We start from the raw sequence: 13,060 nt of genomic DNA, 5'->3' as shown, positions 1-13,060 counted from the left end.
CGTTTTTAAATCTTCTCTTTTTACCACTATATATATCTCAGTTACTCATTTTTTTGCACATTCACTGTGAGCATCTTCCACAACTGTTCTATATCAGACACAGAATTAATTATGTCTGGTCTCACAAATTATAACAGACTGCTTCCTGCTATTTTATCCTAATCACTAACTAGTTCCAGCAGGGATATATCTTTTCTCACACGATAAAATTATTTTACCTCTAAAAGCATTTTCTCTCTAGAAACAGAGCAAACGTCACGCCAGGATAATCCTGGTCTGGAGTGAAAGACTTAGAAGCAACGGAAGAATGGTTAAGTAAGTTTGGCAAGCATGAGGGTCTAAAGGAAACAGACAGGAAGACACAGGACTGTAAGGCGATGCCTGAGATGGAGCACTTGAAACCCTGCCATCTCTGCTGGCTTCCTCAGCGAGCCCGAGGAATCCATCGAGGCAAGGCCCAAGGCCAGGCCCTGACAGAAGGTAAGATTCCAGGGGCAAAAAGCCCTCAGCTGGAGGCCTCTTGAAGAACTCTCTAAAAGGAGGCTCCTACCCACCCTTGCCCATGAAGGAACGCAAGAGTCAAAGTGCTCTTCTAACTTATGAACTGATGTTCTGGAGCCTAAAATTGCAAGAGTGTATAGACTTCAGTTCACACCATATGCATGGGCCAGCTTCTCCGGCTTAAACTTTAAAATCTAGAAAAAGAAAGCATTAAATAACGTGCCAGTGTGCATGATTCAGCTCCATCCTGCTGGGGGACAGAGACCAGATGCTAGCTATGAAATTTTAAACCAGGCCCCTAACATGCAGTGACCCAAACCAGATCAACAATTACCATAAGATGGGGACAGGAATGACTTGCAAGGAGGTGAACACAGGTGCAAATTGAGTTCTGGTCTACGCAAGCTTAGAAAGCACAAGGCCTCGATCAATTCACATAGAAAAGTCTGAGAAGGGGTCTTAGGGAACATTCATTCAAATAAACAAATGTCTCAGCAACTAGTTTGCAAAGGTGGCCCCACAGAGACGACTGACTACTTTTTGAAAAATTTTCAAAAGAGAAGTCACTGAAAATTTGGTAAAGAAATCCAAATTTGAGCAGGAGGTTAGGAAAAAGGAGCAAATGGAAAGCCTATTAGTATAGAATAACCACTTAAATTATAAACTCGATAGATGAGTCGACATATTGGAAAGAGCAGCAGGAGCAGCCGGGCAGCGATAGATATGGCCTGCATGGATCACTCGGAACCACACCGTGCGTCCACGGGTACCCAAACAGCTCACAAGACTGCTGCAGAGTCTGCCAGTCTCTGACTTCCACATAAAGACAGCAACTGCCCGAAGGGATCTGCGTGTAACTTCACCACCCCAGAGCGAGGCACACTCAAGAGCGGGCCACCAGCCACGCGTGCCATCGACAAACACCTTGAGTTTAGATTTAGCTACTTAAGAACTGTTCTTTACATGAGATCACTTTTTACCAAGTCTAGGAGGTCAGTGCAATTCTGGGTTGCATCTTGGATTTTTCTGAATGTAAAACCAATTCTCCTGTGCGTCTGTCCCTGGATGCCTCCCTCAGTCTGAGTGCCTGGGACTCCCTCCGACTTCCCAGGCATGTTTGATATTCAGTTTTAAAGAAAGCCAATACAGTTATTTAAATGTCTGTCGAGTCTTGCATACATATGTAAGTACATGTGATGAATACATTTAAAACAAACCACCATAAATCCAATAGGTGTATTTCCATATTGCCTTTTCCTTAAAAGCTCTATAAGATATTTGACATTTCCTTGTGGGTGTGCGCAGGCACTCAGTGTTAGGAATCATCCAAGCCAATCGCCATCTGGTCCAGGAGATACACAAGTACATTCAAAGGGAGGCTCTGACCTTCTTCATTAATAGGCAAATCTTTACGATATTAAACCTAAGAAATGCAACAAAAGATTGCAAAAAATAGACATAGCTCATTATGCATCCTTAACCTCTGAATCCTTCAATCATGATGCCAGGAACAGCGTCACTCCCTCCTTAAACAAAGCTACCTGTTTTACAAGGTTCTGTGCCATGGAGTCTAGAGCCAAACCATCCTGGTGGCCAAAGACACAACGGTTACTGGTTTTCTCTGGTTGAGTAATAAATAACACAGTCACCAACAATGCGGCTGACGGCCGGAAACCAGCCCCAGAGCAGCCAGTCCCAGCCCCAGAGCTGCCCACTCAGGGGCAAACCCCCTGCATACTCACAGCTAGAGAAGGTCAGGGGGCAGGCGTGCGCATCCATGGGGAAGTTGTGCAGCTGCAGCTGGCATTCTGCATTGATGGTGAGCCTGCGAAAGAGACCAGCATCCTTTGCGATCAGCAGCAACACAGCCAAGGCCTCCAATGGGGTTAGGCATCCCACCGTGAGTGTGCACCCCAGGAGGAGGTGAGGGGGCAATGTCAGGACACAGGGTCTCCCTCACTCTTGGTTTCCTTAGCGGGGGGCCCTTTTGATTGCTTTCTTACTGAGCTACTCTGTTTTGCTTTTATTGATTGATTGATTGATTGGTTTTATTCTGTAGCTTTGGAGCCTGTCCTGGAACTAGCTCTTGTAGTCCAGGCTGGCCTCGAACTCACAGAGATCCGCCTGCCTCTGCCTCCCGAGTGCTGGGATTAAAGACCTGCGCCACCATTACCCAGCTCTGTTTTGCTTTGAACTATCAGTAGCAGAGCAAATTCTAGCAAAACTCCGGTGTTACCTAGAAATACAAGCCAAGCCAGTGGGGGAAAAAATGGCTGCTGTTTCCTAAGCCACTGTTTCAATTCCTTTGAATGAAATCCTTCCACTTGAAGCTGGTATGTTGGTCCACACAGACATTAGGCCAAATCCTTCGGCTTCCACGGCATTTCTTCTTTAGACACCTCCCTCTACTGGCCCAGGCAGACGGCAGCTGTACTATGTGAGTATATTTCATGCTCTCCGTGTGTCAATATGCCTATCACAGATCGAGGACCAGCCAGGCTCAGTACTGTTTCGCTCAGGATGAGCTTCTCTTCTGAGTCCCCTTCATAGCCCTGCATGATTGATGAGAAGCCTGGAATAATGTCTGCCTTCCTTCGCCCGTATCATCACCAAACTTCCCTGCTGTGGCTCTTTGTTGTTCTTTCTGTGGGTCCCTGTCTGGAAACTTCCTTCCCTTGGACTTTGATATTGCCTTCATATTTTGATGTCAGTATGTGTCTCCTGGTGCTGTGGAAACCTTAGTGGTAGGGATCACAATTTCTCCTCCGTGCCAGGATCACTCATAATTAAAATCTCTATAATAAATACAGAATGAAGGAGAACATGAGGAGCTATGAGGAAAAGACGCTTAAGGGAGCCTGGGGGAAGGCAGTGTATTTCACAGGAAGGTGCTTTAATTTATCATCAATCTGAGATGCCTTGTAGCCCGGGAAAGAGATAGGTGTGTGCCTAGGACCTTAAACCTGGAATATGGTAGGTGAACCGGTCACCTTTGAACCTACTCCTTAATCCTTTCCCTCTTCTTTTAAAGAAGCAAACTTTTCACTTGGGTTTTTGGGTTCTAGGAAGAGACCTCATTAAGGTCCCTTATTCCTTAGCACCTGTGACCTACCTTGCAGAAGAATTAATGTGTTTGTCTAGATAAAGGAAGTGCTGTCTTTGGACGCTAAGGTCCCAAGAAGTCCATATAGGCACTCAAAGATGAGTGGGGACCAGCACCCTGGAGAGACCATCTGATCATCAGCGAGCCCCCCATCTGGGGTCTTGCTATAGTCCTCTGTGTTCCATGAGAACACAATGCATTGCTGAGCTCCAAGAAGACAAACATTGGAGACAGAAGGGTCTCCTGCTTTTCACAAGTCTGGACTTGAGTGGATGTATTCTCTTTCATTTGTGTTTCCTAGGTATCGCAGCAAGGTATACTACCTTAGATTCCATCATTAAAGCCAGTTTTAAAAACTCAAAACAGAGCTAGATAACATCTTACCGTAACGTGTATAGGATTTTCCCATCATTCCAGATTCTGAGGAGCTGGTTGGGTGTGGTGATCCAATGAGCCTCCGCGGTCTTGGAGTTTCGGAAGATGGTGTCTGGGATCCATATCAGGCCAACCATGTTGCTGTTCAGAGTGAGGATTTTCATGGTGCTGTTGAATCGAAGGCGGCTGTCTGTCCAGGTCTGAGCAAAAAAGATATCAATTTGGTATTCCTGAAACAGAGAAAAGATATTTTCCTCTTAATCTGCGGTCAATCAGCAAAGCCTTTGAGCCTGAGAAAGGAGACAGGAAGGTGCCTAGGAACCTGAAACCTATGACATATGACAGGGTAGGTGAACTGGTCCCTTTGTCCTGCTCCTGAGTCCTCTCCTTCTTGTAAGGAGGCAACCCTTTCACAGGGCTTCTGAGATTTAAGGAGACTGAATTTCAATATGCTTTGCTGTCTTTGTCAAAAGTTTAATTTTCCTCCACGTTTTCACTTCCCCCTCCCCCAATTCCCCCCTTCACGAGTAGCAGATGAACTGTCTGGCTGAATGCATTTACATCCAGCAAACACCTAGTTGGCATTATCAGCAAGCAATATGATAGAATTTGAGAACATCAGAACAAACGATCTGATGGGGAGGGAGGAGGGAGCAGTACACACTTCAGGCTACGGTGCAGAACCTAAACCAACCAAACTTCGACGCCTTGTTTGATAACTCAGAGCCAATGTTCTATAGAGTGAGGAAAATAATGTCCCCTTCCTAAATGTGCGAAAGAGTAAATGAGATGATGAACTGGAAAGGTGGAGGCTGAGCACTGAGAGACTGTAACTTATATTAGCTCATGAAACAACACACCATTATTCAACAGTCTTCCCAGACAACACAGCCTTGAGAAGAAAAGAAGGAGGAGGAGGAGGAAGGGAAGCAGGAGAAAGAGGTGCAGGAAGAGGAGGAGGAAGAAGAGAAGCAGGAGGAGCAGGAGAAGAAGGAGGAGAAGGAAGAAGCACAGGAGATAAACAGCACAGAACTGCAGTGGAAAGCTACTGAAGGCAGTCTTGATGCTAACAGACTGCTGGGGGTGGGGAGGTGGCGAGAGTGGTGGTTAGGGTCCCACAGGCAAAGACCCAGCATAGACAGCTGTTGTTCCAGGGTTCACAGGATCAGAGGACTGGTACAGGGCTCAGAGCACCACCACAACACGCAAGGAATGCCACCACCTCGTCTGTCTCTGAGGAGATTTTCTACCCACACTGTGAAGAGCCACCACAGGTCTGGGGAAAGGTGGCTTCCGGGGCTGATCTCCAAAGCTCGGCTTTTCATAGTTTCCACTAGGCATTAGATATTATAATCTTAGTGCTTTCACAGAGCATTGACTCAGTAGCTCTTGGTGAACTGGGTAATTCTCTTTCCAATTGAGCTGCCAGGAAAAGAAGGCCTCTAGATTCAGCTGGTGTTCTGTCGGCTAATGTTTCCCTTAACACTGCTATGTTGCGTTGACCGTACGAAGCTCCGTAGCCCTCGGAGAAGCAGCACTTGAGAGCAGAAAAGGTCACAGTCATCAGGGGGCTTGTCTTTTAGACAAATGAGACAAAACTTAAGTTAAAATAATAGCGTGATTGAGGGTGATAATACCACGCACACACCTCCCCACGCATGCGAGTTTGCATTTTGTTCAGAGAAAACCAAAAGCATGCTTGTATGCATTCACTGAGAGTTCACACGCTTGAACTTTTCCATTTGAGAGTCTGGAGTGTAAGCAGGATTAGACGAGGTCTTGAAGGGAAGGTCCCTATCATGGTGCTCATGGCTTTTCAAGAAAGGAAGATGGACCTGTGAACCGCTCAGCAGGAAAAGCTCATGCTGTATGAGCCTAACCATTTAAGATTGATTCCGAGGAACTCCTGACAAAAGGAGAGAGTGAACCCTGAATTGTGTTGTGACCTCCACGGGTGCACCATGTCCCATGGGGGCCCACATTCACAGTTAAAGAAAGTTGGGAAGGCTGGAGAGATGGTTCAGTGGTTAAGAGCATTGCCTGCTCTTCCAAAGGTCCTGAGTTCATTTCTTAGCAACCGCATGGTGGCTCACAACCATCTGTAATGAGGTGTGGTGCCCCCTTCTGGCCTGCAGACATACACACAGACAGAATATTGTATACATAATAAATAAATAAATATTTTAAAAAAAGAAAGTTGGGGGGGAGGAAAGGAGAACAAGGGAGAGGGGGAAGTGGAGAGATATAAAGTGAACAAAACGTAATTATATATATATATATATATATATATATATCTTGGTAGAGTCCAGAAAGTGGTAAATAATAGAAAAGAGACTGAAGGTCACAGGCTTTGCCTCACCCTGCGGTACCTGCCTCCTCTGCACCATCAAGACTCAACAATAATAGACACCATGCCCTTGGGCATCCAGCATCCAGAAATGTGATCCAAGCAAACGTCTGTATTTCGTGTATAATGCAGTTTGTGGTATGACTATCCAAAAACAGAGAAGAGGACAGAGCCGTGTCCAGGTCTTCACCCTCAGGGAAGGGGGAGTTGAGAGCAAAGAAGTTGAGTTTCATGTGACCCTTTGAGCAGCTATGAGAAAAGCTGATAAGGAAACTTCCCCAGAAGACTCAATTCAGTGTCAACTCACAACCTATCAGGGGCTTTGTGCTGTCTCAGCAAACAGATGTCCTCCTAAAAAGTATCTGTGTTTCCTATATATCTTCCACTATGGATCAGTGGTGGCTGCCTCCAAAATGTACGTGTCTAACAGGCACATCCTTAATTGAGAAACACACCAGGCACAGTATGGGAGTGAAGGGAGTAAATAAGTGTGTGTTTGTCTGTGTCTGTGTGTGTGTGCGCCTGTGTGTGTGTGTGTGTGTGTGTGTGTGTGTGTGTGCACACGCGCATGCATGTGTGTGTGTACATTATTCCTGGTCATATATTTTCTTATGATGTGGGAGTGTCATATATCAATCTGTTGATTTCATTGTTTAAGCAATAAAGAAACTGCTAGGCCCATTTGATAGGCCCACCCTTAGGTGGGTGGAGTAAACAGAAGGGAAGGCTGGGAGGAAGAGGAAGTGAGGTCAGACTCCACAGCTCTTCTCTCGGGAGCAGACGCAGGAGAGACGCCATGCTACCTGCTCCAGGGAAGACGCACACCATGCCCCAGCTCCGACCCAGGATGGACTTAGACTAGAATCTTCCCGGTAAGCGCACCTAGGGGCGCTACACAGATGATTAGAAATGGGCCAGAGCAGTGTTTAAAAGAATACAGTGTCTGTGTAATTATTTCGGGGCATAAGCTAGCTGAGCCGGAGCCGGGCGGCTGGGGTATTGGGGACGCAGCCCAGCCGCCGCCCCTATTACTACATTCTTATTTTATGACTTATACAAAACCAGGGTTCAAGAACTAGACTGACGAACTGAATGACCGCATGTAGAAGCATCCTAACAGCTCCATACTTATGAGCCAGCACAAAACATGAGTCTAAATGGATCGGAGACCTCAGAATAAAGCCAGATCCACTGAATCTGATAGAGGAAGAAGTGGGGGAACAGTCTTGAGCACATTGGCACAGGAAAAGAATTTCTGAACACAATACCCATAGCACAGGCACTAAGAACAAAATGATTAAATGTGACCTCACCTGGTGTGGTAGCACACGCCTTTAATCCCAGCATTAGGAGGCAAAGGCAGATGGATCTCTGACCATCCTCGTCTACAAAAACAAACAAAATTTCTAAGACAGTTACGGCTATACAGCGAAACCCTGTCTTGAAAAACGAAAACAAAAATCATCAAATAAGTGGGACCTCATGAAATGGAAAATCTGCATGGCAAAAGACACCATCATTTGGACAAAGCAGCAAGCTACAGAATGGGAAAAGATTTTGTTTACTATATGCCTGATATCTATATCTATCTATCTATTTACATATAGATAGATAGATATCATTATTATCCAAAATATATTAAGAACTCAAAAAAAACCCTCAAACATCAAGAAAACAAATAACTCCATTCAAAAGTGGTGTACAAATCTAAACAGAATTCCCAAAAGAGGAAACTCAAAAGGCCGAGAAGCACTTAAAGAAACATTCAACATCCTTAGTCAGCAGGGAAATGCAAATCTAATCTACTCTGATAGTCCATCTTACATCTGTCAGAATGGCCAAGATCAATAAAACGAATGACAGAAATTAACTCATGCTGCTGAAGACAGGGGACAAACAGCACTTGTCCCCTGTGGGTAGGAATGTACCACTTGTACAGTCACTATGGAAATCAGTGAGGCAATTCTTCAGCAGATGGCACTTGATCTAACTCAAGATCCAGCTATACCACTCTTGGGCACTCAGCCAAAGGATGCTTCAAAGCATTACTGAGATGCTTGCACAACCATGATCATGGTTCATCATGGCCTGTAATTGGGAACAACCTGGATGGCTGTCAGAGGATGAATGGATAAAGAAAAGATGGTGCATTTTTACAATGGAAGACTACTCCACGTTTTAAAAAAAATGAAATCGTGAAATTCATAGGTGAATGGATGAAGCTAGAAAAAAATTCATCCTGAGTGAGGTAACTCAGTCCTAGAAAGACAAATATGATATATACTCACTTATATGTGATATTAACTGTTAAGTCATTGATAAGCAAGCTACAATCCATATAACCACAGAGGTTAGGTACAGAGTTAGAAGATTGAGGGAGAAAGGGTGGGAAAATGGAATAGTTATGGATAGACAGAGGACAGTGTGGAATGGGAGGATCAAAGGGAAAGAGGGAAAGAAGAGGGGAGTGAAGAGGGGATACAGGCAGATACAGATAAACCAAGGGTTCTTGAGGCATCGTATGAAAATCTAATACAGTAGACGCTTCCTAAAATAGATACACAAATGAAGGCAATCTAAATGAAATCTCTAAGTAGTGGGGGAAACAGATTCCCAACTGGACACTTCTCATCACCAAAAGAAGCTTTTAGTATCATGAATGGGTTAAAATCTAATTGAGTTCTTGGCCAAAGGGAATCTATGGGAACCCTCAAACAACCCAGGCTATGGCTATTGGTAAGGTCTTATTGCTGAAGACAACACTTATACAACTCATTGAACACAGAGAACTCAAGCTGGTGCCTACATAGCACCTTTACCTCTATGGATGAGTGTTCATGATAACGAAAGATACTTTGTATGTCACCAAAGAAGAAAGTCAAACATCAGTCCGGCTACAAAACCCTCTGATCTACAACAGTGACCTGCACAATGCTTACGGTAGTAACCAACCAATATCTGATTTGAGCTGGCCTACCCATACCCAGTGCTGGCTGAGTGGCCAAGAACCTGAGACTAGATAGGTCATGGGCCTAGAGGAAAACCAAATACTACTGTTCTGCAAAAGGAACATAGCAATAAAAAGAATCCTAATGGCCTTCTGATATACTGAGATCCATGGAGCTCATCTCCTTTGAGCTCCTTTGAGCTCCTGAGGAAGAAGAGTGTAAGGGCCAATGGAGAGGGAGCTCACCAAGAGATCAAGGCCACAGCAGGGATGCTGTATATATGAACTCACAGGGACTGTGACAGCGTGCACAGGTCTGCACCAGATGTGGTCCTAGAGCTGAAAGGAGAAGTGGACACACCCTCCAATCCCTAGCCCAGAAAGTATCTCCAGTTGATAGCTGCTCCCAAAGGAAAAATCTAGTTTTCTCCAAAGGAGTCTTGCTGGGGAAACAAACCATTCTAAAGGGAGGCACCCATGGCCTGCAGCAGACGGCCAGGAGGAAATGAAATCATAGCATCATAAGAGGGTCTTTGTCTCATGATCCTTGCTTGTTTAAACACTGCAGATGATGGCTTCTGGCTCGGAGTTTTTATGGGATTCCCATGTGTGCAAACCTGTGTGTCTGCATCAATATTCATTCCTTGAGCTTTTTCTTCAGCGTCTTGTCTTCTGCTTGTTTGTTTTATCCTACTCCAGTCTGTTTGCTTTTCTTATTTCATGACTCTTCCTTAGATGTCTATGCATTCTCTAAGGAGAGACGGAAATGGCAAGTACCCAGAGGGCAAGGGAGGTGGGGTGGAATGGGAGAAGCAGGGAGAGGGGAACTGGGATCAGAATATAGGTATAAAAAAATCTATTTCCTTTAAGAGAAAAAGAAACGAAAAATTGACTGACACAGGAATCATGAACTCAGGACTAAAAGCTAGCAGCTTGGTGACAAGTGTGGGTCAGACACATCAAATCTGGCCAGTGACGAGGCAGAATGAACGTCTGATGAACACACAGCTCTTTGAGCAAAGGTGGGAAACAGGGTCAATCAGCACGTATTGAGTGCTACGACCGTGCTTAGAAGCTTGTGATGGGCAAATGATTCTCCCAGAACAGAAGCAGAGAGCTGAAAGTAGTTGTTGAAAGAGAAAAAGAGAAAGCCAGCACAGGGTACAGAAGGACAAACAGCCACAGCAGCCCTCCTCCCATCAGGACAGAATCATTCAGAGAGCTGCTCGGATCCTGAGAGATCCGGTAACGCAAAGATAGCGCATCTGCCACCGGAACCACTCGTGTGGTTCAGTGGCATCCTGAAAACTCTCGAGGAGAAGAGAGTCAAGTGCAGCGTGGCTCCTCTGCTGAGAGCTGACACAGCTGTGGTAACTCTGGTTTATCCTCCTTACTCGAGGCTCCACATCTGGAAATGTGACCAAGCATGATGGAACCCGTCCTGAACATAGACAGGACTGCCTGTCATTGTCTGAATACAACACGCCAGCTACTTAGGCAGCGTCTGCAGTGCCCTGGTATCATGAGTACCTCAGAGGTGATTTAAAGTGCATGGAAGGACTGCTCGGGCTGTGTGCAAGTGTTAGAGAATTTTGCATTAGGGACTAATATCTGTGGTCTCAGGTATCTAAAATGTATATGAATATATACATACCTGAGGTACACATATACTATATAAAATATGCATATACATACACACATTCATATATACATATATATGACCCTCAGGTCAACTGTGCATAATTTTCAATAAAAAGAAAGGGAATCAAGGCTAATGGGAGAAACAGCAGCAAACACACACTTGTCCTTCGGTGCCACATGGAAAAAGAACTGGCTGACTTGGTTGGGCACTGGTTAGGCTGATAAGAAGCTAAGTGTTCAGGATTTCTGCAAACAGAACCTCAAGTCAGGAGACCGATAACGAGGTGAGACTTAGCTCTACCTGCGTGTGCCTATCTTTCATGGGCAGACAGCAGACTGGAAACAATGCTCCAGATGCCCAAGGAGGAGGACTCTTCACTGTCCACTTCACGGAGAACAAGTAGCTTAATGGAGAAAGAAAACATTCCCAACAACGGAGTCAAGAGTCAGGGAGGAAATAACACTTAAGAGCAGAACCATCAGGCACCCAAGAAACTCAGTGACACAGCCCTTCCTTTCTGAGGGTCTCATAAGTGTGACAGTGATTGGCCTGTTGTGTTCTGGCCGTTTTCATCTTAGTGTCCATACTAGAAGGTGGAGACGCTTAGATAATTGTTTTTTAAGCTCACAGGCCGATAGAAGTCAAGGTAGACGTGGTTCGTGCCGCTGTTCTTGCAGACGGCTAGTTCCAGCACCTCTCCTGCAGCAAACCCGTAGATGCTCATCTTGTCTCCAGCACAGCAAAGTGCACACATGACTTCTGCTCTTCCTCTCGTGTATGTCCGCTCATCTTTAGACGCACGCAGAACACCAAATGCAATGCGCGTAGAGAATGAGAAGTTATCATATTGTGTTCTTTAGGAAGTGATGACAAGAGCTGGTGTAGCTTTTGTCCAGACACAGGCACCACAGGCATAGATCCCTAGTGCCTGAAGAGGCCGAGGAGACACGTGTCTGCCAATGCGCCCTGGAGAACACTAGGAGCGTGCAGTCATGACCACGGTGCGGGCAGTCTATTGAACACCACATTCCGCTGGACCTCAGCCAAGTACCCAGGACACGGCAAAGCCAAATATTGCCTTTATGGAACTACATGTGAGTCTTAAAAATATATCTTCTCTGTAGTTGGTTGAATGTACCAGTGCCGTGCCCATAGATACAGAGGGTGAGCTGGAAATGGAACTGTGATTGGCGTGGGAAGAGCTGAGCTTTTGTCTTTCTTGAAGGATAGAGAAGTCTATTTTCCGTGATAGAAAGGAACACCACCAGCCGGATACAGAACACAGAGCTCACTGGACTGTTGCCAAGCAGGGTAGCTCTCTTCCTTCGAGCAGATGAACTTGCTTCCTCTGAGGTATGGACACAGTTGCTTCCCTTATCGTTAGATTAGGCAGCAGAGTGCTGTGTACACCATTGGACTGGGGCGCTTGAAGCCCCGAGAGCCACACAGATGAAACATCAACACACACAAGCTGGATACAGTGTTTTCCAGACCATTCATGAGAAGGGCAAACTCCAGCCTGCTTCACGGACACAGGTAGAATAAGAACCCTGGGATATGGAGTTGACAGGCATGGAGTTGGGGGAGGGGTGCTCACTGAACATGTGACTTGGTGGAAAGTCCTAATCAAGGGGTTCAGCGGTCCATGCAGATAGGCCCTGGTCAGGGTCATGCCCAGCAGAAGGCACAGCAAACAGCAGAGCACCTGTGGTGTTCCGAATGAGGTCGCTCTCCACAGGTTCCTATGTTTGTGCGCTAGTCCCCAGCTGATGAGCTGTTGGAAGCATCAGGCACTGGGGGCTGGTTGGAGTAGGCGTGGCCTTGCTGGTGGAGGTATATCACTAAAAGCTTTGAAAAACCCACACCAGGTGCAGCCAGTCTCTGTCCCTCTGTCTCTGTCTCTTTCTCCCCCCCTTTCTCTTTCCCTGCTCCTGTGGATCAGGACTTCTCCAGCACCTTGCCTGCCTGACCACCACCCTGCTTGCTGTCATGATGACGACGGATTAATCCTCTGCAACTACAAGCAAAACCTCAATCAAATGCTTTCTTTTAGAAGAGTGGCCTTGGTCACGGTGTCTCTTCACAGCACTGGAACAGCCAATAAGGCAGCAGCCCTTCAGGACAGACTGGATTCAGCCAGCATCC

General features: G+C 45.8%; 1 protein-coding gene across 2 annotated transcripts in view; it reads right to left on the bottom strand.

The window, feature by feature from the left end:
• The window catches only part of Gabrg3 (gamma-aminobutyric acid type A receptor subunit gamma3), a 490,885-nt gene that overhangs the window by 154,743 nt on the left and 323,082 nt on the right, over positions 1-13,060 (bottom strand). For both annotated transcript variants that reach the window (XM_075952432.1, XM_075952433.1), the window contains 2 exons: positions 3,989-4,209; positions 2,244-2,326 (listed from right to left, as the gene is read on the bottom strand). In XM_075952432.1, coding sequence (XP_075808547.1) covers positions 2,244-2,326; positions 3,989-4,209 — 304 coding nt within the window. The remainder of the gene's footprint in view (positions 1-2,243; positions 2,327-3,988; positions 4,210-13,060) is intronic.

Source organism: Microtus pennsylvanicus, chromosome 18 (genome assembly GCF_037038515.1).
Source record: "Microtus pennsylvanicus isolate mMicPen1 chromosome 18, mMicPen1.hap1, whole genome shotgun sequence".
NCBI classification, from domain to species: domain Eukaryota; kingdom Metazoa; phylum Chordata; class Mammalia; order Rodentia; family Cricetidae; genus Microtus; species Microtus pennsylvanicus.
This window is presented reverse-complemented; position numbering and strand designations above follow the sequence as displayed.